Here is a 24,348-nt window from a genome sequence, read left to right as displayed (position 1 = left end):
ACGTTATTTAAAAACAAATTTCCCCAACTTTTTGTGTATGTATGTATGTGTATGTATGTGTGTGTGTGTATGTGTGTGTGTATTTCAAGCCTGCTCACCCCCAATTCTGAGTCCCCTGCAAGAAGGCGCTCTGACTCACGCGGCTCTGAGATGCTCGTTTCCCCGCTGCCTCACTGTTTTCTGATGCTGTGATGCACACCTGAGAGCCAAGCCCTGGGGTCCAGTGAGGAAACTAGAAGCTGTTTCTCCAAGTCTTTAAAAATGTGAGGTGCACGGTGTTTAGGATGAAGCAGAGGTAAATCGAGATTATAAGACCCTAAAAATTGTCTGTTTTCATTGCCAAATTAGGGAAGTTTTCTTTCTTTTTTTTCAAATAAGTTTTCAGTTTCTTGCTCTTCTTCCTCTCCTTATGGCGCCCCTATGATTCGGATGTTGGTACGTTTGGAGATGTCCCAGAGGCACTTAATCCTATCCTCGTTTTTTTGAATTCTTCTTTCTTCTTGCCGTTCTGGTTGAACGCTTTTTCCTTCCTTATGTTCCAACTCGTTGATTTGAATCCCGGCTTCATCCCCTCCACTGTTGGTTCCCAGTAGATTTTTCTTTATTTCACTTAGTGTAACCCTCATTTCTTCCTGTGACTTTTTTATGTTGTTGCCGTACTCAGTGAGTTCTTTGAGCATCCTCATCACCAGTGTTTTGAACTCTGCCTCTGATAGGTTGGTTATCTCCATTTTGTTTAGTTCTTTTTCTGGGGTTTTGTTCTGTTCTTTCATTTGGGCCATGTTTCTTTGTCTCTACAATTTGGCAGCCTCCCTGTGTTTGTTTCTGTGTATTAGGTAGAGCTGCTTGGACTCCTTGTCTGTTGTAGAAAAAGCACCTGTAAATTATGTGGGGTGGAGCCTTAGGTAGTCGCCCACGCTGGGCAACCTGCCTTACAGCTTTGTGGCTTTGTCGTGGGGTCGGGGGCAGGGCTTGGAGAGGGGGCAGTGCTGCTGCCTGGCTTCTGGAGGTTTTCCCAGCACTCGCCTTGTGCAGCTGGTGCCCTCGTGCTGAATCCCAGAGCGGGTGGGTCTGCATAAGTTCTAAGTTCGTGTGGGCTCTTTAAGCAGAGTCTCCTGAAAATCCAGCAGTTTCTTTCGCTGACCCAAGCCCCACTGGTTTTTACAGCCAGAAGTTATGGGGGTTTATCTTCCTGGGGCTGGGATCCCTTGCTCCTGAGGTATCCCTCCTGATTTTTACCCACCACATGTGAATGTGGGACCGCCTATTCTGCCGCCTCTTCACGCCATAGCACATCTCCATCACTTCACCCTCCTACCCGTCTGGGTGAATGTGGCTTCTTTAAATCCTTGGTTGTCAGACTTCCATACAGCTTGATTTTCTGATGGTTCTGGGTGTTCTTTGTTGTGAGGTCTGGTTGTAATATTTTTTGTAGTTATCTGAAGAGGTGAAGCGTGTTTACCTACATCTGCACCTGGAACAGAAGTCTATTTCTTTTTCTTCTCTGATTGGTGGGGCCCCAATGTCAATCTTAGTTGTGACAAGTGTACCCTGGTTATTTACACTGTTGACATTGATGAAAACTGGGTAAAGTGTGTACTCAGTGTACTATCTTTGCAACTTTTTTGCTAAATCTATAATTATTCCAAAATAAAATGTACTTGAAAAATAGTGTTCACTGTTTCAAATGTTATAACTATAGAATGATGTAATCTTTTATGACATGACTGATAATACAGGACAAAAAGGCAAAGGTAAGGACTTCTTGGCACTTAGGCGAATAGAAATATCTTTTTGTGGATTCTCTCACTTTAAAGTGTGTTGTCAGAAAGTTCCAAATTGTGAGTGTCTTCTGCGTGTTTATGAATGCAGTTCAGACTTGACGGTGTTTGGACTATGGTAACGAGCCAGGTACTGTCAACCTTCTCAGTTTCCCGAGAGAGCAGAGAATGGTGGGCTGGACCAAAGACAGAACATAACTCTATGGGTATTGAGTTTAGAAGGAGTAACCCCGTTTACTCCTGCATTCCCGCCTTACCTCTCAGCCTCCTGGTGGCCTCCGTCACCACCTTTATTTTCTCCCCGGCTCCTGCCTTGATACTCTGTCACGCCTGCCTTTATCTTGGTACCCTGGGTTTCAGTCACACTCTTTGCCATTAGCGCCCTAATTCATACCCCTAACCTGAAACTGCAAAGCCATATTTCTGCCTCTCACTGAAAAGCCAGAGGAACTTCATTTCAGTGTCTGAAACAAAACTCACCGTCTCTCTCACAAAATCTCATTTCCTCGTTCTTTATTTTCTGTGTTGTTCTACGGCACTCGCATCCATCCACCTGGCAGAAACCCAGCCGTAACCTCGTATTTTACTCTGCCATCCCTTAGCAGCTGGTTGCAGTGGTTCCCTCAGCTCTCCGGGCTCTCTGTGCCTGCCTTGTTCTCCCTAGTCTCCCCGCTGCTCGTGTAGTTCAGACCTTCATCATTTTCACCTGGGCCGTTCGATTGCAGTCTGTTGGCCCCTTTATTCTCCAACTGAAATTCATGTCCTTCATCTTAGATGTGTATCGGCTTGAAATTTTTTATGGTCTCTGAGTTGTTTATTCAGTAAGTATTTGTTCAATGAATAAATGTATTTCCAGTAACGTCAGCGCACATTTTGAAGGACATCCTGGCAAACCTCAGCTGGCACGTAGACTCTTTGAAGGGGTCTTAGTAGCATTCTGGGTGTCACAGCAATTTTCCTGTGGCATGTGTCCAGGTGCTTTGGCATCTTTGTTGTCCGTGCCAATTGTAATAATGAGTGTTTATTATTAAAAGCTTCAGCCTCCAAAGCATTGTAATCAGAGGTAAGGTGTTCAGATGCTTGCGACAGGCCTGGCGCTCTTCCAGCTGCACGGCAGTAGAAAGCTACCTAAGTTCTCCGAGCTTCAGTTTTCTCAGGTGTGAGTCCGAGTAATGGTCTCTATGTAGCAGCAAGTTATTAGATAATGTACTCGCTTCAGCACTCCTGCCACATGCAAAGTCCTTAATGAAAATGTGGCATTTGTAGGAGTGGTTTTAATAATCACGTCTTTTTTCAGGGTGTCCAGCCTGTGGCCCAGGATGGCTGTGATCGTGGCCCAACACAAAATGGTGCATTTACTGAAACATTATGAGATTTTTTGTGATTACGTGTCACAGTGTATTTACTGTGTGGCCCAAGACAGCTCTTCTTCCAGTGTGGCCCAGAGATGCCCAAAGCTTAGACACCCCTGGTAGACCTTAGTTCTTGTGATGTGTAGCACATTTTCTATAGTATATTTATATAATGTATTCTATTTTTTTAAGTATAGGATAAGATAAAAATATATGAAATGTTGTGATCTTCTGATCTTGTAATAAATTTCATGGAATAAGTTGGTTTTAGAATCAGTGTTTTAGAATCAGAAATTTCTTATACTAGTTAGTTCTACTTTATAGCTCAAGTTCATGGATTCACCATAACATTTTTTTCTTTTGGACGTATTTTCATTCTAGAAGAACTCTCTCTATATTAGAAAGCTGGATTAAACAGAGTACTACTTGAGTGTTGAAGTGTTTGCTAGCAGAGGTTTCCCACTCTCCCTTGTCTTAGGGAGCCAGTGAGAATAGCATCGATATTTTTAGGAATAGGATCCAGTAGGGAGACGAGTTACACAACCTGGCCCGGCATTGTTTGCACTTTGCCTAGATGGAGAGAAAAGAGAAGCGTGCTCCACCTTCTGTACTCCTGGGACAGACGGCCTGCGCGTCATGCCCAGGGAGGGGTGCCTTTCTCCAAGGTAAGCCGGAAGGAAGTGCAGTGCAGAGTTCCAGAGGCAGACTTCCTTCCCTTAGATGCTCTATGTGAGCTTCCGGGGGGCTTTTTCCAGTCAGTGTGACACTTTCAGAGCGTCCCTCTTCTGCGATGTCATTAGGCTGTGATTAGGAGACTGAGTTCCCAGCCCCAGGTGGCCCCCAGTCTCCCAGCGGAGGCAAATGTGCAGGTAACCACAGCACCGTTTCCAACCACAGATGCTGTCGTGTGCCTCTTCCAAGCAGATGCAGCTTTTCCTCATAGGTTGTCTACTTGGAACCCTTCTCTGTATCACCCTTTAATTTCTCATTTTGGAAAAGAGAACAGTGTGATTTTATTTTTAGATAATGGCATTGCATCTTGTATCGATGAGGCCCTCTAGTACTTACACATTCACACTCTGGAGCAGGTGTTGGGCAAACCAAGTATCAGATGAGGAAGCAAGGAGTGGAAAACAATTCCCTGGGCCCGGCGTGAACTAGCAGGCTGTTTCCTAGATCATTTCGGAGATGCCTTCAAAAGAGGAATTCACGTCTCTGTTTTTCCTTCTCAGGAAATCTTTTTGAGAGGGCTGCCCAACACGAGAACATAGATAAGCCCAGCGCTTACAAGTGACTCCGGACACATTGCTACAAATACAAAGAGCTCCCTGCCTTGGAGGCTGTGGCAGCCCCTCCGTCCCTGTCCCTGCTCAGGCAGAGGCACGCTTCTGTGTGCTCTGGGACGGGCAGAGGTTATCTGCTCCCCAGAGATCTCAGTTGGATGACTCACTTGCCAGATAAAATTTATCAATGCAGAGAATTTCAGCTATGGCTGGGGTGGGTCCTCTTCAGGAAAGGGCTGACCTTAGTTGAAAAGGACTTTTCATTTTGAGTTCCTGCATCGTGAAGATACGGAAATTGCAGATGGAGGAGGAAAATGCATCTTGAGGCCTTTTGTAAGAATAATACACATATAATAGAACAAGCTGAAAATGCTTAGTAGATTATAACATTTCTTTTCATTTTGAGCATCCCTCAGTAAGACAAATTACTTAATGGTAGTGCCTACATCCATGATTATGGTTATCCGCAATGATAGCAGTATCTGTATTTTAAAGAAATGACTCGCTTGCAGTGTAAGCCATGACTGCAGAGCTGAGACGATGTCACTGTTTATCGTGAGGATGTGCATATCAGATCAGTGTATTTTCCGTGGTATTTAATTAAATATTCATGAGAAGAAAAATCTATACATAGAAGTCAGGAGAAAAATGTATACATAGAAATACATTTTTTGTGTTAGGTATCTCAGAAAGTTCAATTTAAATCAGAGAAGATAGAATCCTGTAGTATTCATTTTCCATCCTCTTCCTGAATTAATGGCCAGAGGTAGATGATGCCTTTCTGCTTCCATGACCCCCGTGTTCCTGGTGGAAGTTCAACTCAGCATTTCATGGTCAAAGTGCTGGTCCAGAACAGCAGGTGGCGCACTAAAATAAAGATGCAGAGAGTAAAAATCAGAGGGTGGCAGCTTCTCTCCTGGAGGTACTGTGTACCTTCCCCTCTCAATGTGAATGAATGTATGTAATTCCCAGTCTGGACAGCTAGATCAAGATATTTCAAAGCACATGAGAAATGAAACTATCTGAATTCAAAATAGATGGATTACATTTTAATTCTGTCTCCTCATCCATTTCTATTAGAGATTTTAGATGCCTATGAAATTGACCCTAAAGATTCTGATGTTTTTAAAGCATCCATATAAATAAAGGAAATTATTTCATAAAGAGGAAATTATTATTGAACAAGTATCTTACCCAGACTGCACTCAGTTTACTATGATGCTCATGAATATGGAATACATTTGCTTATAATTTTAAGGTGAACCTGAGGATAATGAGGTGATCAGCTATTTTATGCACATGTATTAGCTGAAGCAAACTTACTACATGGCAAAAAAAAAAAAAGCTTTAAGTAATTAATGTCACTGCAGTAACAGTTTTAACATTCTCATTTGGCATTATAAAATGGTCCAGTGCATATCTAGAAACCAGAATGTTAATGAATCACCAAGTGCAAAATTTGCAAGCAAAATGCTCTCTATTCTCCCAGAAGGTGGAAAGGGGGTAATTAACATACACTACTTATGTTGCTTCAGACTGCAAAACCTAAGGATTGCGACACAGCCAGTCTGCTGGCCACCTATTATAAACTGGTCCATAAAAAACGAAGAGTTTTATACCACTAAACCCTGGGAATATGAGGCCCTCACGCATTACAAGGGACTGAATCCATCCACACATGGAGACCAGGAGTTTCCTGATCACTCGGGACAGGAGTGCGCAGCAGGGGCTGGTTTTACGACTGCAGCAAAGCCGGAAGTACTGTTGGGTAAAGACCAGCCACGACGATGTGAGACAGGGTGATTGCTGGCAAGAAGTGGTTACACGCGCAGAAGCCCTGGTCTCCGGGAACAACGCGCCTCTTCCCAAAGTCGATCTGTTTGCAAAAAGATCTGGAAAATTGCATGTGTCTCTCCCACTCGGTCAGTGGTGGGAATAACTAAGAAAGAAGCTGCATCCGTGTTCTGATACCTCATCACGCAGCACCTCCAGAATGGAAAGACTAGTGTTCAGTGCTCCAAACATTCCGAACATGGCAATCATTCAGCTTTAGTAGGGCATCACGTATGTGAAGGAATTTGTAGCCAGACTTAAAAATATCTGGGTTTGTTTTTTTTAATAGGATGGTCGAGAAGTGCAGATTTGCATTTTCTCGTTTATCTACCAAGCAGTCATTTAGCTTCTGTGGGTAACATTTATATAAAACAAATTGTACTATTTTTTCAAACTCTACTTCCTAACATCTAATTGTTTCTGAATATGACATAAATCATACTTGGATTTTTCATCTCACAGTAAACACCAACTGTGTTGAAGATGGCGTGCTAGGTGTCTGCGGCGTTCCAAACCACAAGTAATCCATCCTTCCGTTTTTTGTGAGCCCTGTTGCTCAGAAGGAATACCTCCGAATTTCTTTTCCGTAGAAATATCTTTATATCCTGACAGCGTGAGAAGCCGGGGGACCGTTATCACCTGTAGGAGATTTATGACACTCCTGTGATTTATTTACACAGGCCGTGACTTTCTGTAATTTTACTTATAAATATATTTCTGATTTTTTTTCTCTTTAAATAATGTAATTTTCATTACAGATAGTAAAGTAAAATCTTGTACAGAAAAGAGGAGAAAAACCGTGCATGTGTCTTTTACGTATTCACTGCAGCTCTCCCTGGCGCTCACTTCCTGATGGAGAGAAACGTAAATACACACAACTATGCTCACTGTATTCACACGGAAAGGGAAAGTAGCACATTTCCACATTTTTATGTATATCACACTGTTGTGTTGCTCATGTGGGAAAAACGTCCCACTCCAGCGGTCTCATTGACGTGGCTCGAGAACCCATAGTCCAGTCAGTCACAGAAACAGGAGCAGTCAGGGCAGACCTGGGAGGAAAGGCAGTGCTGATGTTCCAACCAGGCTGGGAATGTTTAAGCAAAAATGCAAAGACTTGCCCAGGGTAACTGTTGCGAATCGCAGGAGCATTTCATTCTTCTGGGAATGGACTGGGTCATTGTCCACGAGCAGGGTACCGAGGCTGAACCTGAGGGTCAAAACAAAGAAAAACTCAAGCAGGGCGCGCCGAGGGTACTAAGGAGGAGCAGTCTCAGCCATCATCGGGTTAGGGGGCGGTTTGGGGCCGCACGTGGAGAGTTTTCGTCCTCCAGTTTTTTTGATCCACTCATTTGCTGACGGGCACTTAGGCTCTTTCCAGCGCTTGGCTATTGTAAATTGTGCTGCTATGAACATAAGGCCACCTAAGTTCCTTTGAATTGGTGACTCGGGATTCTTAGGGTGTATTCCCAACAGCAGAATCGCTGGGTCAAAAGGCAGCTCCACTTTTAGTTTTTTAATGAAATTCCATACTGTTCTCCACAGCGGCTGCACCAGTCTGCATTCCCACCAACAGTGCACTAGGGTTCCCTTTTCTGCGCATCCTCACTAGCATTTCTTAATAACATATATACAATTTGACAAACTTGGATGAAACGCTCTGCTCACACAAGGTCATCTTTCTTTCGGGAGTGGAGGTAGGCATCCTTTGAAAACTACTGTAGCAATTCCACTGTGACAAGGGAGCGGAGGGACGGAGATGGCCCAGGCACCGGGGGTTGACATCTTGTAGTGTGTTCTGAGGATTGGAGCCTGTCTGGAATGTAAAGGGTCAGTATTGGAGGACGCTGGACTTTGTCTTGTAGATTCTGGAAAGCCAGCACTGATTTCAAGCTGGACATGGGCATGACCCGATGTGAGATGCGGAAAGCCCGTTCTCACAATCCCGTGCACGGTTCCCTGGTTATACACGGCCAGGCAGGGGCCCGTGGGGTTGTCCTGGAGACAGAATCTTGCCTGAGTGACGGCTGAGCGGGTAAGGGGGAGGAAGCATCACCTGAGAAAAATCCTGGGTTTTCTTGGACGTCTCATCTGTGAACAGAAGCCTCATTATCTTGCCGGTGCAAGAGGCATTATTGAGGTCTCACCCAGCAGTCTGGCTTTAAAGGGCGACTCATCGGGCCTGGTGGAAGTTTAAGTGGGATCCCTGCGGGATGGTTTCCACAAGCCGAGGTTTTATTCCGTGTTTCTCGGTACACTGTGTTTCAATACCATAAAACCCAGGGTCTTTAATTTCTCCGGTGTCTCATTCCCATCCATCACAGGAATTATTTTATAGGCTTATTAAAGCCTTTTGGTATTGCTGATTTTTGTCAGTTTGTTTTTGCTCTATCTTGATTCAGCTCTCCCCTTTATCTCCTACATTGGGTCTTCCGTCTTCCAGTAGGAGCATCAAACAATTGGACCGAAGAATTTCATCATTCTCTTCATGCCTAACAGTAACAGTATAGAGCTTCTTAAGAATAACGTCTAAAGTTTTTGAGACTCCAGTGTTCGGTTTGGTTAGGTTGGCTATGTTAAGGTTGGTTGTCATCACCAAGCGGTAGGGTGAACAATGCGTCTCAGTTACCTGGGGCAGTCCCCGTTTGTGCCTGTTTTCCTCGGGTCATTATGTACAATGACCCCACTTACTTCCCGGAGTAACTCAGTTCGTGTGTTAAACGGTGTGGTCACACTCTCTTCCAGGGAGAGCCACGGAGAAACTGTCCATTTGTGTATCTCAGAATTCAACTTATGGGAAGTAAATGTGATTAAGATACGCAGACGGGCCCTGTCCCTGTTGCGGACCTCGTCCATGCTGTGTCCGTGTCTTTCTGAAGACACGTGGACAGAAACGTGTCGTTCGTTTGCTGAAATGTTTTTACTGCTGTAGTCGAAAAGTGCAGTGGCTTCTCCTTTTGGAGTTAGGTATCCCCCAACCCGTCTCGTCATTATTCTGTTGGGAGAAATAATACAAAGCCAAGCTGTCCCTTATTTTGTAAACAAATAGACACAATTGCTACGTAAGGTGTTAGGGTGGAAACCAGAGAACTTTACGTGGTCCATTAGAAATGAAAGAACCCTGGAAATATGGTGATGCATTTGGTTGATGCCCCACCTTTAGAGGTGGTCAGAGGCACAGGGAGGCCATGTAGCGTGCTCGTGGTCCCTGGCTGTCAGGGGTGTGCGTGCTGCTCCACAGTCAGGCCCCCACGGCATCAATCCTGCGTGTCGGTGTTCTTCTTGCTAGATGCCACGCGCGTGAAAGGCCCAGCACAACCCTCATTCCCACCCCTCCCTTTGCTAACAACAAAAAATCCACAGGAAATGCCATGACTGGACTGTAGAAAAGGTGTGGAAATCAGTATGAAATTCGTTCTTTAGATTTTATATATTGTAGTCTGGCATAATAGGAATGTACTGAGTATTTTGGGGGGCTGTGTGTACAAATTTACATTATTTATAATATTTTATTCATGGGGATACTAGGATTGTAACCACCCTTTTCTGAATTACAAACCTCAAATCCTTGATGCATCACAAGCCATAGAAACTATTATGTGGGCCTCTGAGACCGGCCTCTGTTCTTTAGAGAGTGGTAGGCACGCTCTGCAATAAACAGACTTGCCGTGGACTCTGGTTGCCCTACCTGTTAGTGCCCTCCGAAGTTCATGGCCCACCCTCACTGAAATCCCCTCCCTGCCTCTACCTCACCCAAATCCGAGATGCCTTTACCCCGACTCCCGCATAGCTGGGCTTTTCCCTGCGGACACAGTGGTGCTGCGTTCTGGTTGTTTCGCTTCTTCCTCCCACTGCTTTTTCTGGAATGGGTTCGGGGAGAACAGGTAGTGTCTTCACGGCCCTCTGCTGTCTCTAGATCCCCCCACTCCACCCCGGGTATTTTTTATTTTCGTTTCCTACTCTATTATTCTCAGTTCCCACTTACCACCTTTTCACATTCTAACTAATGTGGTGGTTTCTTGTTTTGTTCAGTTGTGTGTTTTTCTCCATTTGAATGTCAGCTCCAGGAAGGGTGGAGTTTTTGTCTTCTTTACTGATATATCCTGACTATGTAAAATAGAACGTAACACATGGTAAGTAAGTGATCAAAAAATGTTACCGGGGAAATAAAAAATGTGACATAAGTTCTTCTTTTGAAATGCCACTCACTGTGGGATTTGAAAAGAAGAAGAAGAAGAGTACTTGCCAAGCAGGCAAGTACTCTTTTGTTGGAATCAGATGATATTAACTCAGCCTGGTAATTAGCTTCCTGCTCGGTGGTTCTTTACTCAGCTTTGCCGAGTTTTTATGCTTAGGGGAAGCTGGGCACAGGCATGTTGTCTGGTGTGCCGCGAACACTGCAGCTGGCATCTGCGACCCACAGGCCAGATCTGGAAGGAGGCTACATGAATGTATCAATTGTTACAACAACGTGGGACTGCGGTGTGCCAGGAATAATTATGTTACTTAACTTGGGGGTTCTGGATGATGGGCGTGCTGTGGGCATACGCAGACATGGAGCAACACCACCGAGGCAGGAAATTAAAGGGTTTGTTACACGTACAGGTGCCAGAGAGGCAGACAGGTGGTGCCCTGCTGGGTCCGTGTGGGAGAAGCGCCCAGGGAGCAGGGGGAGAGAGCAAGGACCCGTGGTGGGGTACACAGCCAAAATTATGAAAGAATTTCATTGGTCTTTCCCTGGAGGGCAAGACCAGGGCGCCTGTGCTAGGCCGGTGTCTGGCAGCCCAGGAGACCAGGCACTGGGCGTGCCTGCAGCCTGTGTGTGGGAGGTGGAAGCATCGGGAAAACACTGAGCTGTGAACATCTGCAGGGCACTGGCTGATGTTAAAGGTAAGAGTACAGGTTTGGACCCACATGGGGAGGGCGTCTGGCCTTCTGACATCACTGTCCTAAAGACACAAATCTAGACTTGGAAAACCTATGCAGATTCACTGGGGAGGGGGGGTGGGGCGCGGCGGGTCGTGTCCTTCCTCTGTCTCTGTGATGATCTCAAGTCCTCCTTACAGCCAAAGCTGGAGGGCTGGGGGCAGGTCCCAGGCTGCCTGCTCCCCTGCCCACCCGCAGCTTGCATCCATGGGTCCCCTAATGTTTTTAATCAGTCTTGCTAAATACTTCCTGTAGGGAGAATGAATAGTGATGAGAAGCAATCTTGCTGCTTCTTTATTCTGAGAAATTCACCGACCGCTTTCCAGATCCTGCTTATTCATCATGATATCCCAGTGTAGAAGGCAGGGATTAAATTTCAGCCTTAAGGTTATGCGGTTGCTCACAGCTCAGAGTATAGTAATGAAAAATTGAGCACCCGAAACAGGGATTCCAGAATCTGCCTAGTGAATCAACTATTTTGGCACCAGGCCTTGCTTCCAATGTGATTTTAGGATTGTGTGCTTTTTACTGGAGCCTCGGAGCTTTCTCCACATCATCATAGTCCATGTGTAATTTCTTTCAATGTCTTTCTCTTCAGGTCAAAGCAAACTCTATTTCTGAGGTTCTGTATAACTTCTGGGCTTTCGCTACCCATTGGCAGTGGCTTTATTATTAATAAGGGCTCCTGGACACGGCTGCCTTCATTCCCTCAACAAAAGCTGTCTCTTTGGCAAGTCTGAGCCCGCTGCTCGCATGTCCCCCCTTTCCTCCGAAGATTATTAACAGATGCCCCGGTCTCCAGGGCAATGCATATTCAGAATAATTCATGTCTGCTAGGGTGCATGGCCTTCGCTGGCCCCAGAGCTAATTCTTAGAGTTCTGGAAAGATCTCCAAGGATAGCATTAAGTCAGAGATGTATGGGGTGCCTGTCTTAGAATACTGTAGCTTTGACATGAAGGATCTAACCAAAAAACAAAAAATCCCATTCTCCCTACTCTCTGAAAAGATCAGAAATAGGAAACTCATTAAAACTTTTCAATTCTTCTGTTTATTTTACTTTTTGTGATTTATGGAACCCCATTCTGATTTATATATTCCTATCAGATGGCAGTTAGTCTGTTCCTTTCTTAGTCTTTTCATACAGCGTTTTCACTTAGCCATTCATCAAACACAAGCACCGGCGTGTCTTGTGAGTGCGGTGCACTGTGCCCCGAGGACCAGGGTTATGACCGGAACCGATAGACACCGCCTTTGCCCTGGAGCGTCCACCACTCACTGTCCTCTCGGAGCTGGACAGGTTATATCGGGGTTTGGACAACGTGTTCTTCCAAAATCACACCATCTCTACATGTGATACATTAGCTAAGCATTTTTAATGTACTATTTTAAAACCTAAAAACTGAATACTTCTGTTTTTAAACAATTTCTCTTTTATTTTATATAGAGTGATTGTTACTTTTCATTTTGATCATACATAAGATTTCTTTACGATATTTCCACTAAGCTCCTCAGTACTTCCTCTTTGTCCTCCAATGAGACTGGCGAGATGAGGCGAGGCAGCTCAGCGGCCAAGAAGGCGGGGTCAGGCGAGGAGGCAGGGCCTGTCTGCATTATTCTCCAGGCTGTGGCACACACAGGACTGTGTGCAGGAGACTGTCACTCACCCCTTCAGCTTCCCCGAGACCCTCTGTACCCAGTAATTCTATATATGAATATCCTGGAAAGTATTTCCAGCAACAGGGACACAGTTAAATTAATATAAATGCAATAATACCCAAAACAATGAAGTTAATAAAGGTCAAGGCATCTGAAATTTCTGATAATGGGAGAGTAGCTAACTTTTAAAAACAATCACAATGTTATAAAACATGTTGTAAATGTTTTACACTTACTAACTCATGTTATAACCTCATTTAATCCCCTCGACAACCCTATTAATTGTCCATTGTTATCCAGTGTTTACCTGTGAACATCCAAATGAGGTAGAGAGAGTTCAGGCAACTTGCTAGGTTTAGCTGAGAGACAGCACAGGCCCTCAGGGTACTTGCACCCTAGTGGGACGACATTCCTGGGAACAGACTCAGTGTCCTCAGCTGGGTGTTATGAGAGCAGTGCCCCCAGGGGTGCTCTGGGCGTGCCCTGGAGACACGCCAGCTGCTAGACCCAGACGGTCCCAAGTGGGAAGAGCCCAAAACAGAGTGTTAAAGGGAGAGTCCTCAGTTTGCAGGGTAAACAGGCAGGTGGGAAAAATGTAAAATGTGTACTTTAAAGAGTTGGTCTTGAAACCTGACTCTGCCACTTACCGATTATGTGACCTTGAACAAGTACCGTAATTTGTTGTGTATAATGCGTACGTACACTTTTGTGCACATTGTACACAGGATTATTATACCCATGTGTAATGTGCATTCTTAACAATTTGGGCAAAAAAGTGCCCATTACACATGGCAAAATACAGTAACTTCATTCTTCCGAACAACAGAAATGATATCTACCATTTCTTCGGGGCTTATCCCATAAAACTGTAATGTGAAAAGCTCCGTGTAGGTGTTGGACGCAGTTCAGCTATTTCAGACCCGTGTGACGTGTGGCTCCCCTTTGTACCCTGCCTTGCCTAGGTAGACGTGATCGTGACTTTGGGAGGGCTTGCCGGACGCTTTGACCAGATCATGGCATCTGTGAGCACCTTGTTCCAAGCGACGCGCATCACCCCTGTGCCAATCATAATCATCCAAGAGGAGTCTCTCATCTACCTGCTCCAGCCGGTAAGTGAAGAATAAGTGTGACGAATACGTACCATACATTATAGAACGTGTAATGTATAGAGGGCAGTAGTTTGCGTCCTCTAAACTTCGAACCTTTGAGTAGATGAGGAGGAAACATCCGCCCCCTGTGTCTCTGAACCGCTGGTGGAGTGGACCGTGTCTGTGTGCTACTTTCGTCCTTCCTCCGGTCACTGAACGGGAACAGGCAGAGGAGAAGCCTCAAAGTTTTCATTTTATCGGACCTATGAAAAAACTCTGTAACTCTTAATTAAATTGACTAAGAATTAAATATAGCAGTGTTACTTTTTGAGCAGCTGAATATGAGAAAAAGCTCCATAGAGGAAGTACAAAGCTTGGCAAGTATTTTAAATGGAATTCTCATATATTTTCAGTGTTGTAATTATAATTGGAAACTGGGTTTGATTTTTTAAGCACTTAAAAGAAAATCTTTAACTTTCACTGTTCTTAGGTTGCCTGCTTATTAATTTCACTGCCTCTGAACAAATTTCTAATGACAATGTCATTCATTTCCAATGATAAACGTTGCAGAAATTTTCTGATAATGTGGTGCTTAAAACAGACTTCCTATTAAATAAAGTTTTATAAGGTTGATTGGTGCATTTCAGCTTGAAAAATAATAATTTGGTAACATCTTTTCAAGACAGTGGGCAGTTGTTTCCTTTTGCCTGTCATTGCGATGGACTGCCGGTGGTTTTGCTCCTACTCCGTCTGTAGTCATTACGTACGTTTGTTACTTGGTTAATCCAGTGCGTGTGATGTATGCCCACTGATGTTGAGCCACATTTGCATTTTCTCCTGGTTCTCTGCATTGTCTGGCGCTGCTGCCTTCTGGAACACTCCTCTGAGGTGTGGAAGGTGCTCTGTCGATTTATGGGGTCATCAAACAGTTACGGTGCGTCTGCCCCTACCCGCTGCACTGCTAGGCAGTTGAGGGTTTAGAAAACATGGTTACGTAGTATCTCTGCTCTCCTGTGCACATTCAGTGAAGCAGACATTTGGAAAACCCAAACATAAAGCAAGGTGCCCCCACTGTTCCAGAAAGATGATGAGAGACGATGTAATTTGGTCATGGGTGTGGAAAGGAAAGGCTTCGCAGAGGCACTCACCTTTTATTCACTCGATCTATTGAGCAAATGTTTATTGAGCACTTGCTGTATGCCAGGCACCTCTCCAGGAATACAGCAGCCAGCTGAACAGGTAGTACCACTTGACTTCGTGGAACATACATTCTCTTGAGCTTACACTGTAGCAGAATCTTCAGGGACGAGTAAATATGTGCTCTGGGAGATGATGGCAAAGGGATCCAAGCCAGAGGGGCCACCAGAGGGAGAGGGAGGTGCAGGACTCATGGTGGGACCTACAGCAGAATGGAGAAACGCGGGAAGATGAGGCTGGAGCACTGGGCTGCATGCCCGCTGTGGAGAGCCTTGAACTCTGCACAGTGAGGTGAGAACTGTTTGCCACAGGTATAGGAAGTCACTAAAAGATCTCATTTAGCAGCGTGGCTTGCTCAGACGTACTTCTCAGATTTCAAGTTTTTTGTTAAACACCTATAATTTCCCCACAGTTTCCGAGTTAGAACCCATTGTGATGTGTTGAGCCTTCTTTGCTGTATTACATTAACGGGCAGCATGATTGCTAACGGAGCCCACCGTGACTTGTCTCTGTGTAGGTCAGTGCATTGCCAGTGTTAGCCACGGATGCACCGCAGTAATTTTTAACCAGCAAAATAGGGAGATGGTGATAGAAAAACTGACATCTCAGAAATGGCCTCAGCTCTCAAGATCTTGTCATTGGTTTTGGTGCCCTGTACCTTCACTGTGATGTGAATGATTGTGCACTTCCTGCCACGTCCAGGTAGGAAGTCACCAGAGCCCCTCAGCCTACAGATTGCTGTCTGCCACCAGTATGGAAGACTCGGCCGTTACGTTTCCCAGTGTTGTCTGCGCCTTCTTATTTCTGCCTTCTCCTCCAGCTCCAGTTAAACAAACAGAAGAGCCTTTAATCATGTCATACATATCTCAGAACTTTGCCTTCGTGTTTTCTGTGTCTTAAGGTCCCTGGCTGCATCCTGAAATCCACCATCGCTGTCATTTTCCATTTCCGTGTTGTCTGTTTTGCTGCTAAACCCATCCATTCAGTTTTTAATTCCTTCTACGGCTCTTCTTTCTAACATGCTCACCCTTTACTCACATTTTCAAGGCTCTTTGTGAAAACATAATTGCCATACTTATTTTATCATTTACAGTAATTCCAACATCTGCAGTCATTATAAGTCAGCTTTTATGTTCACTTCTGCTGTTATATTTCATAATCTCGATTCCTTCTGTGTTTTGTGATTGTCGGCCATGACCTCATTTCTGGGAACTTCACCTGTAGGAATTATTCGGTTTTTTCCTTGTTTAAAGATTTTATTTATTTATTTTAGACAGAGGGGGAAGGAGAGAGAAAGAGAAGGAGAGAAACATCATTGTGTGGTTGCCTCCCGTATGCCTCCTACTGAGGACCTTGCCTGCAACCCAGGCTTGTGCCCTGACTGGGAATCGAATTGGTGACCCTTTGGTTCACTGGACTCCTAGCCCAGTTATGTGTAGGCATTAATAACTTAACACATCTTGTTTGAGCCTCTTTTGGACCATTTAGGCGGTGTGCTTTCTGAAGGTAATTCCACTGGGAGTCTGAGGTCTGGTTACAAAGGCTCAGGGGAGGCTCATTCCTGCTTCTCAGTGATGGGGTGCCAGGGTTCGGTGGGGCGCTTTTCCCCACGGTCCAGTGGGAGTGTTATTTATGTTTATCTGGACACCGAGAGACTTGATTCCCTTGGTGCAGTCTCCCTGTACACTACCCCCTCAGGCAGACCTGGGGCTTTGTCTACTGGTAACTTTTAATACTTGGAGGCCTTCAGAACTAAGTCAAGTTCATCTGATTTGGTGCACACCTAATGTATAAAACATGAAAGTTAAATTTGGTGTTCTTTTGCAATGAAAACTTAGTTTTTTGCTTGTGAGTATTCTTTTAAACAAAGTGGCTATTTGATGCATTTTAAAGGAATCCTTTTAATTTTTTTCTAGCATTTTTTAGTTGTTTTCAGTTGGCCAGGTTACTCACCTACCACCCTGCCTCTGTAAATTGGGTTCTGCCCTGTGTTGCAGTAATAATTAACCTGCAAAATAAATTAACCAAGATTAAGTTTTTCCTCATTCCTGGAAAATCTGGCGTGGTTTGGCAGCATCTCCACTTAAGTTAAGCCAACTGGAACACATCACAGCAACAGGGGAAAAGATTGCTAGACACAGCACCACCTGTATTTACAGGCCCCACCGGGCGTGACCTGTGTCACCTTCGGTGGGAACACAGCTACACCATCCCAGTGCAGCGGCAGGGCAGCTTAGGAGAGGAAGGTCGTGGGCCAGGGGAGGAAACACTGTGTGATCACAGGGCACTCTTTCTCCCAGACCGCCCGACACCGAAGTGTGGAAAGGAAGTCCGGGTCATAACCTACACAATTTCTAGGAATGTGATTTTTGCATTTATAAAACATGTTAAACTTTAGTTAGTTCTTACAGCAGAAACCCCAGTTCTCTGGTGATTTTGATTTTGTGTCATCCAAACAATTAGGAAGTTACCTTACCCTGAGAAAGTAACTATTACATAAGGTGGGCAGAAACGTCACGCAGGGCCACCCCCTGTCCCGTGGAGGAGTGGCAGTGTTTAGCCCAGACCGGCCGTAGGGCCCGCAGGGCCCGCTTTGCTCCTCCTTGTGCTCGATACCGGGGACATCTTCCACAGACTCGTCGCAGGTCCCTGCTTTTCTGTCACCTTTCCTGAAAGGACAGTAAGACAATTACTAATGCAAATGCAGGGGTCCAGTGAGTGTGTTTGAGGGTTTACGATAATGAGCCGGTCACAGGCCACCATATTTCAAGCAGCTCTAATCTCTACAATATTATTTTTATTTACTGGTTAGAGAGAGAGAGAAACATCTACTTGTCGTTCCACTCACGTACGCACTCACTGCTTTGTTCTTGCGCGCACCCTGGCCAGCAATCAAACCTGCAGCCCAGCTGTATTGGGATGATGCTCTAACCACCCGAGCTACCCAGCCAGGGCCTGGCATTACTATGTTCAAATAAGATAAATCTTGGGTACGCTTGAGGGTATATCCCAGCTTGTTGCCATCCATACCCCTAAATTAAGCCAAAGTGACTCTGAGTTTCCCTCAATTCTAACAAAATCTGCACACTACAAGCATCTTTGTTATTTAAGTTGATTAAATGAGAGTATCATTGAGTTTTGCTAAAATACTTCAAAAGTGGGAAAATTTCAAAAGAAATGTTAATTATTATGAGTATTATTTTTAAGAACAGCGACTTCTAGAGTTGGTTCTATAATTGTAGGTTGTCTGAAATTGAAGATAACAGCAGGAGGCAGAGACCTGGGCTGGGAACGAGCGTGGTGGTGCTGTCTGCTGCGGGGCCGCTCAGTGGCTAGGGTAGCCCTGGACCACGGGGCTAAAGCGTTCTTCTCTCTCTTTTTCTTCTCTGAAAAAGCCTCCCTTCCTGCAGATCGTCGTAGTGTCTACATGTGAGACTCTCGCAAGACGGGTGTCTGCAGGAGTCACCGGCCCTCACTCGCGAGAGGTGCTGTTGTGGCCGCCCGGGGTTGGCGTGCGTGTCTAGGAGCGGTTCTCTTAACACTGTTTAGGTTGTTCCTGCTCGAGGCCTTTCATCTCCATTCTCTTTTCAGTCCCCTTCCTGTGGCTTCCTTTTGCTAATTACAAATGGGATTTTAAAACAAGGAGACAATAATGTAGTTTGAGGTCCGTATAAATATGGCACAGCATTTAGAATTTTTTAGCTGATTGGCTTCTTGGAATGGAATGTCTTCGATATTGCGTTTTGGTACATTTCATCACCATGGATCAAATGTCATTATGAGTGAGAACCTCAGTAGGCAGCACTTACTTCGAAGGAAGGTTTAATCTGCCATTTTAAAATAGAAAATTAAAAATAGAAGGCATTATAGATCCTCCCTTGAAAGTAAGCATCCCCCTTTACTTCCAAAAATGTGTTCTTAAAAAGACATCGTGACCGAATTTCATGAGCAGGGGAGTTGAGAAGGTTGGGGAGTGACGTTGTGGACCTGAAGTGCCCCGACATGGGTTGCCAGTCAGGCCGGACTCCTCCTGAAGCCTGCCAGGCACTCACGGCCACGGTTGTCGTGCTTACCACGCCGATTGTGGATGGCTCCAGGTCTCATGTACATACTTCCTCATTTTCTGGCCTGGACTTCTACAGAAACATTAGCTTCTGTACACTGAGCATAAATTATCTTTTATCCGCAAGCTTTATGGCAGTTGGTAATACAAGTTAATAGGATTTATGACCAAGAAATGAGATGTCCGGGAGTTAATGAGGCGTGCCTTTCACATTACCCTAAACCTTGCTCGGTGATGGCTGCTGAGGATTCCAGCGTCTGGCGCGGGAGAGCTCCGCTACAGAGCAGACTTCCGTCGGCCTCTGTCTCACCCGAACCGACTTCTAAACATGTTGTAAATGTTCTTCTTCGTGATCTTGGTCGTGTATACTGCTGCTTGTTTGGTTTTTTTCTCTCATGAGATCAATTAATTACTCTATAGATTCCCACTATTTTATACATTGCACATTTATAACGCTGGTAGTGAACCTGATAGAAGTGTGTGACTAGTCTGATGGAAGAAGCTGGATACTTGTGATGCAAGCTTGACCCGGTGAGGTTTCTGCTCAGAGTGGAGGGGTGGGCCTGTCCACCTCATGTAGCCAAATCCGCGCAGTCTCGTCGGCCGTGAGCCCAGAGAGGCGGTTCCCAGAAGGAGTCGGAGGGAGGGGACAGCAAGTTCCCAGTTCTAAACAACATCAGTCATCTTCCTACCATTTATTATCCCGTTATAATTCCTTTCTTTGAGATAGCCATTATTCTTTTGTTCCCTCTGTATTTTTTGTTGTTGCCGTTGCTTGACCTTTGAGAATCTCTAGTATAAACTACACAGTAGCACATGGCCATTAAATAGTGGTACAAATAGTGTAAAGACTCGGGGATCGTTTTATAGACGAGCCATTGTAAGGACTTAAAGGTAAAGTGAGTTGCCCAAGTTTATACACAGTACGTCTCTGAAAGGAAAATCATGCTGGAGTTGAAGTAGGTCTCACACCATGAGGGTCTGCGACAAGGATCACTAGGCATTTTACATCTATAAACGGCCTGTCGCACTGAGCTCACAACCTCCCTTTCCCCAAATGAGTAAACTCAGAAATGGACGTGAAGAAGAGAGGGTGGAGTTTGTTAGCGTGCGTGCTGGCAAGTCTCCACCGGGGGCACTCGGAGGGGGAGGCAACGTTATGACCGGGATTCCGGATTGGGCACCTGGGTGCGTCCCCCTTTGAGACAGAGAGGATGAGAAGAAGAGGCCAGAATGGGGAGACGGGCAGCTGGCTGTGGGACGTAAGCATATTAATCCATCTTTGGAACTGAGCGAGACTGCCTAAAAGAAGACAAATATGTATAAAGAGATCCTGGCCTGCTGATATACCTTGAGAATCATTATTATAAACACAGTAAAATAGAAAATGTGGAAGTGGACTCTTACAGCCCTGGAAGAGGATATATGTAAGGGGGGCTGGTATGAATCATACCACTGTGCACTGGTCAAGTACGTTTTAACCTACTTTAAATCCACAGTATCTTCCCAGGCAAGCAGAGGGATCTCTTGCCCCCACCCGCAGCTCCACAGTGCCGACAGGCCCTCCTTCTCTTTTCCATGAGCACCCTTGTTCTGGGCAGAAGGCATGAGTGGACACTTGAGTCCGAACTTTCAATCTCCCGCTTCCTGCTGGTGGCTTCTCAGTGTCATGCGGGCTGGGGAACTGGTCCAATATTGTTTTCCAAGCTGATCACAGCTGCTCTTTTCTCTGCATATTTGATACCACTATTCTCTGCCAAAAATACTTTTTAAGTCGCTGTCTTCTTTGAAAGCCCTTCTCAAAAATGTCTGTCTTCTACACAGGATTTCCCAGTAAACCTCTCTAAACACCCCTCATTGGCATTATTTTCATCACTCTTTAAAATCTATGGGCCTCAATCTCTCTATAAAACAAAATTTATTGAGGCAACTTTTCTCCTTTTCTAGACCTTAAGAACGTATAATTGCATATTTTTGATAAAAGGTAAGATAACAGTTATTGTACTTAGTTCATCTGATGCTACCCAAACCATATAAGTAGGAAGTTTTAGATGCTCTAATATATTATTTCCATTTTCAAAAGTGTTCATTGTTGCCTCCTCTTGTAAAATAGGTGCCTGGGCATCCCAGGTTGGAAGCCAGAGCTGTGACTTCATCCCGTATTTCCCAGTTGGCAAGTGCTGTCTTCCTAGTTTGCTGGAAGCTCATTAGGGGGAGCCAGAGCTTCTCCGAGTGGCTGGTCCCGTGTCAGTGTCTTGAACAAATGAATGAGGACGGCGGTGCAGGTTTTCAAGCAGCCTGGCTATAATGAAGTCTCAAGGGGAAAGGAGTGAAATAACAACCCTGACACCTGCCCCTCACCCACACAACATACACATTTTTTGACCTTAAAGAAATCTTTCACTCAGAGAGGTTTATAGAAAGATGCCCATCAGCAAAAACTCGTGGCGATCGCTCACTGATTCCAAAGTAGCAAGGGAGGGAATGTCAAATTCAGTCCACATGGAAACTGTTTAAAAACTTACTTGAACATCAGCCTTTCATTTTCAACCATGAGTGACCGAGAATCGGTTTGGAGACTCCGTAAGCAGGCTGCGTGCAGGTCCAATGGTAGAAAAGATTGCATCAGCGTTTCTCTGTGCTCTGTCATGGCAATTCATCATAATCCAATTCTAGGCAAAGGCTTGGGATGTTGGATGCTGTGTGCCGTCTTTTCCTTCGCCCCCGCCCGGTCCCCTGTGCAAGGACACAAGCACACCGTTATGTGTACTCAGCTCAATTGGGCATCGCTTCAGCGTCTTTTTCTGATTGGAAACAGAGGTCGCCGAAGCTGTCCCAATGAACCGTGTGTGAGGTGACCGGATTGTTGGCAGCAGGGCGGTGAGGCTCTGGGAGGACGGTCCCCACAAGCGCAGGTTTCTGTACCAGGAGCGCCGTGCGGCTCCGCTGGGCTGCATTGAGTCTCATCCAGTGAGGACTCTTCTCCTGCAGCCGGGAGCCCTCTGCTCCTTTGTTCTGAAAGAGATCGAAACTGAACGGGAAGAAAAAGTGAGAAATTCACACACAGAAGCTAAGCTAGGAGCGCTGACACTTGAAGGCACTCACTCAAACTATACATCCACCCTGGGTAGTGTGAAGCTTTTCCAAGGGGTGGTGTAAGCTGCCTCACCCTCATACATACACACACATACATACAACATATGCAATACCCACGTGCGTACACACACCCCCCCCAAGAATCTCACCTCTTCTAAGCCAGTCTTACTGAGAGGAAGGAAAGTAAGTATTCTATCTCTCAGGCCTTTGGGGGAGGATATTTTTTTGTTTTTATTTTAAATTATATTTTATTGATTATGCTATTACAGTTGTCCCCCTTTATCCCTCCACCCAGCATCCCCCACTCCCTCAGGCCATCCCCCCACCTTCATTCACGTCCATGGGTGTAAGTTCTTTGGCTACTCCTTTCCTATCCTGCACTTTCCATCCCCGTGGCTATTCTGTAACTACCAATTTACTTCTTAGTCTCCTCACGTCTTATATAAGGAAAGGAAGATCAAAACTACAAACAATAAGATGGCAGTAAATACATATCCATCAACAGTTGAACCTAAAAAACAAACAAGAACAGAGACGGAGTCGAGGATATAGAGAGCGTTTTGACGGTGGCCCGATGGGAGGGGTGTGTGGGACGTGTTTCTGAAAACCGCTGTCCTGTACAGTTGTCTCTTAAAAGCTCCACTTAGTTCTTCATAACTTTCCCGTGATCAGAATTAGTATATTTGACTTAATGCATATGGAATAGTTTAACAATGAAATTTATAAAAATGTATCAGAGCCAGGAACAAAGTTAACAGAGTATAATCCAAGATGACCAGCACACAGAGAGAGAGACAGAGAGAGAGAGAGAGATGTTGGTGAAAGGTGTTGCCTGTGTTCCATTATCTTCTTAAGAAGACTGAGATAGTGCCGACACCATGCCAAGTAGACGGGACAACCCAGATGCAAACACACTGAATGTTAATATACAGCTGACATCTCTTGAGGGTCCAAATGAATTATAAAATAGCCTCTGTACCTGAAAGCCTGGAAAATTACCAAAAGAATCCCACAGGACTTTTAGTTTATGAAGTTCCTCAACACCTTCTCACTTACTTCCAGCAGCCCTGCTAAGCACGCGGTCAGGGCACTGTTCCTGTTTCTCAGATGAGGGAACTGTGCTCAGACCACCGGTGCGAGTGCGGCCAGATCCATGACAGCCAGAGTTCTCCCAGTCCTCGTCCTGGACCCTTGGCCTTATAGCCGTGGCTTAGAACCCACCCTTGCCCTCTACATGTCACTAGGTCTTCTGGGGGGGCTTGGAAAGCATGAGAGGTCAGTCATTGCAGGTGTCTTCTAAGCACAGAATGTGGTTCACTCAGGAGTATGCGTTGAAATCATCCGCGGAGCTGTTTTTTGCTTCCTAGCCAACTTTTTTATTATGAAAATTATATACAGAGAATTTAGAAGAATAGTATAATGAACAACATATTCCAACCATTTTTAATTTTTTAACATTTTATCATGTAGGTTCTATCAATCTAGACATACAAGGGACCTCCCCCCAAAAAAGTGGAATTATCTTCCGGAGGGTGGGCCCCTTGTCGCACAGGCTTCCCCTGCTAGGCGAGTGTTCTAGCAACCCATCTGTATCCGTGCACCAGCTGGCGTTGGAGTAAGAGGCTGAATTTGGCTTCAGTGAATTTTTTTTTAAGACTCTTTCAACACCTTTGCCCATTTCATGACGGGTGACTTACGAGCACACCTGCCCACACTGCAGAGTGTTCAGCAGTTTTTGACCAAAAACAGCACGACCCCTATGCCCCACCCTCCCTATTCACCTGATCTCACCCTGAGCGACTTTTTTCTGTTTCCCAGATGAAAAAAGTCCTCAAAGAGAAACATTATGTCAGTGTGGAAGAGGTGAACCAAAAAATGGTAGAAGTACTAAAAGGCATCAAAATTGACGTGTTCAAACTGTTTTGAAAAGTGGGGAGAAAAGTCTCAATAGGTGTATTGCATCAAATGGAGAGTACTTTGAAGGTGACTGGACTTTAAACATGTGAGAATAAATACACAATTTTTTTATAAATAAACTCCTGTTTTGTGGGGGGAGTTGGTAATCATTTAAC

The 24,348-nt window shown here is 45.0% G+C and overlaps 1 protein-coding gene across 4 annotated transcripts in view; it reads left to right on the top strand.

Annotated features, from left to right (window-relative positions):
- Window positions 1-24,348, top strand: part of TPK1 (thiamin pyrophosphokinase 1) — a 243,838-nt gene that overhangs the window by 125,364 nt on the left and 94,126 nt on the right. For 3 of the 4 annotated variants that reach the window (XM_053926551.1, XM_053926552.1, XM_053926553.2), the window contains one exon: window positions 13,799-13,941. In XM_053926551.1, the coding sequence (XP_053782526.1) occupies window positions 13,799-13,941 (143 nt within the window). Of the gene's footprint in view, window positions 1-13,794; window positions 13,942-24,348 lie in introns of all 4 variants that reach the window. The other variant, XM_071221711.1, reaches the window with a different exon arrangement.

This window comes from Desmodus rotundus, chromosome 6 (genome assembly GCF_022682495.2).
Source record: "Desmodus rotundus isolate HL8 chromosome 6, HLdesRot8A.1, whole genome shotgun sequence".
Classification (NCBI taxonomy): Eukaryota; Metazoa; Chordata; class Mammalia; order Chiroptera; family Phyllostomidae; genus Desmodus; species Desmodus rotundus.
The sequence above is the reverse complement of the archived record's forward strand: the minus strand, read 5'-3'. Positions and strand labels throughout refer to the sequence as shown.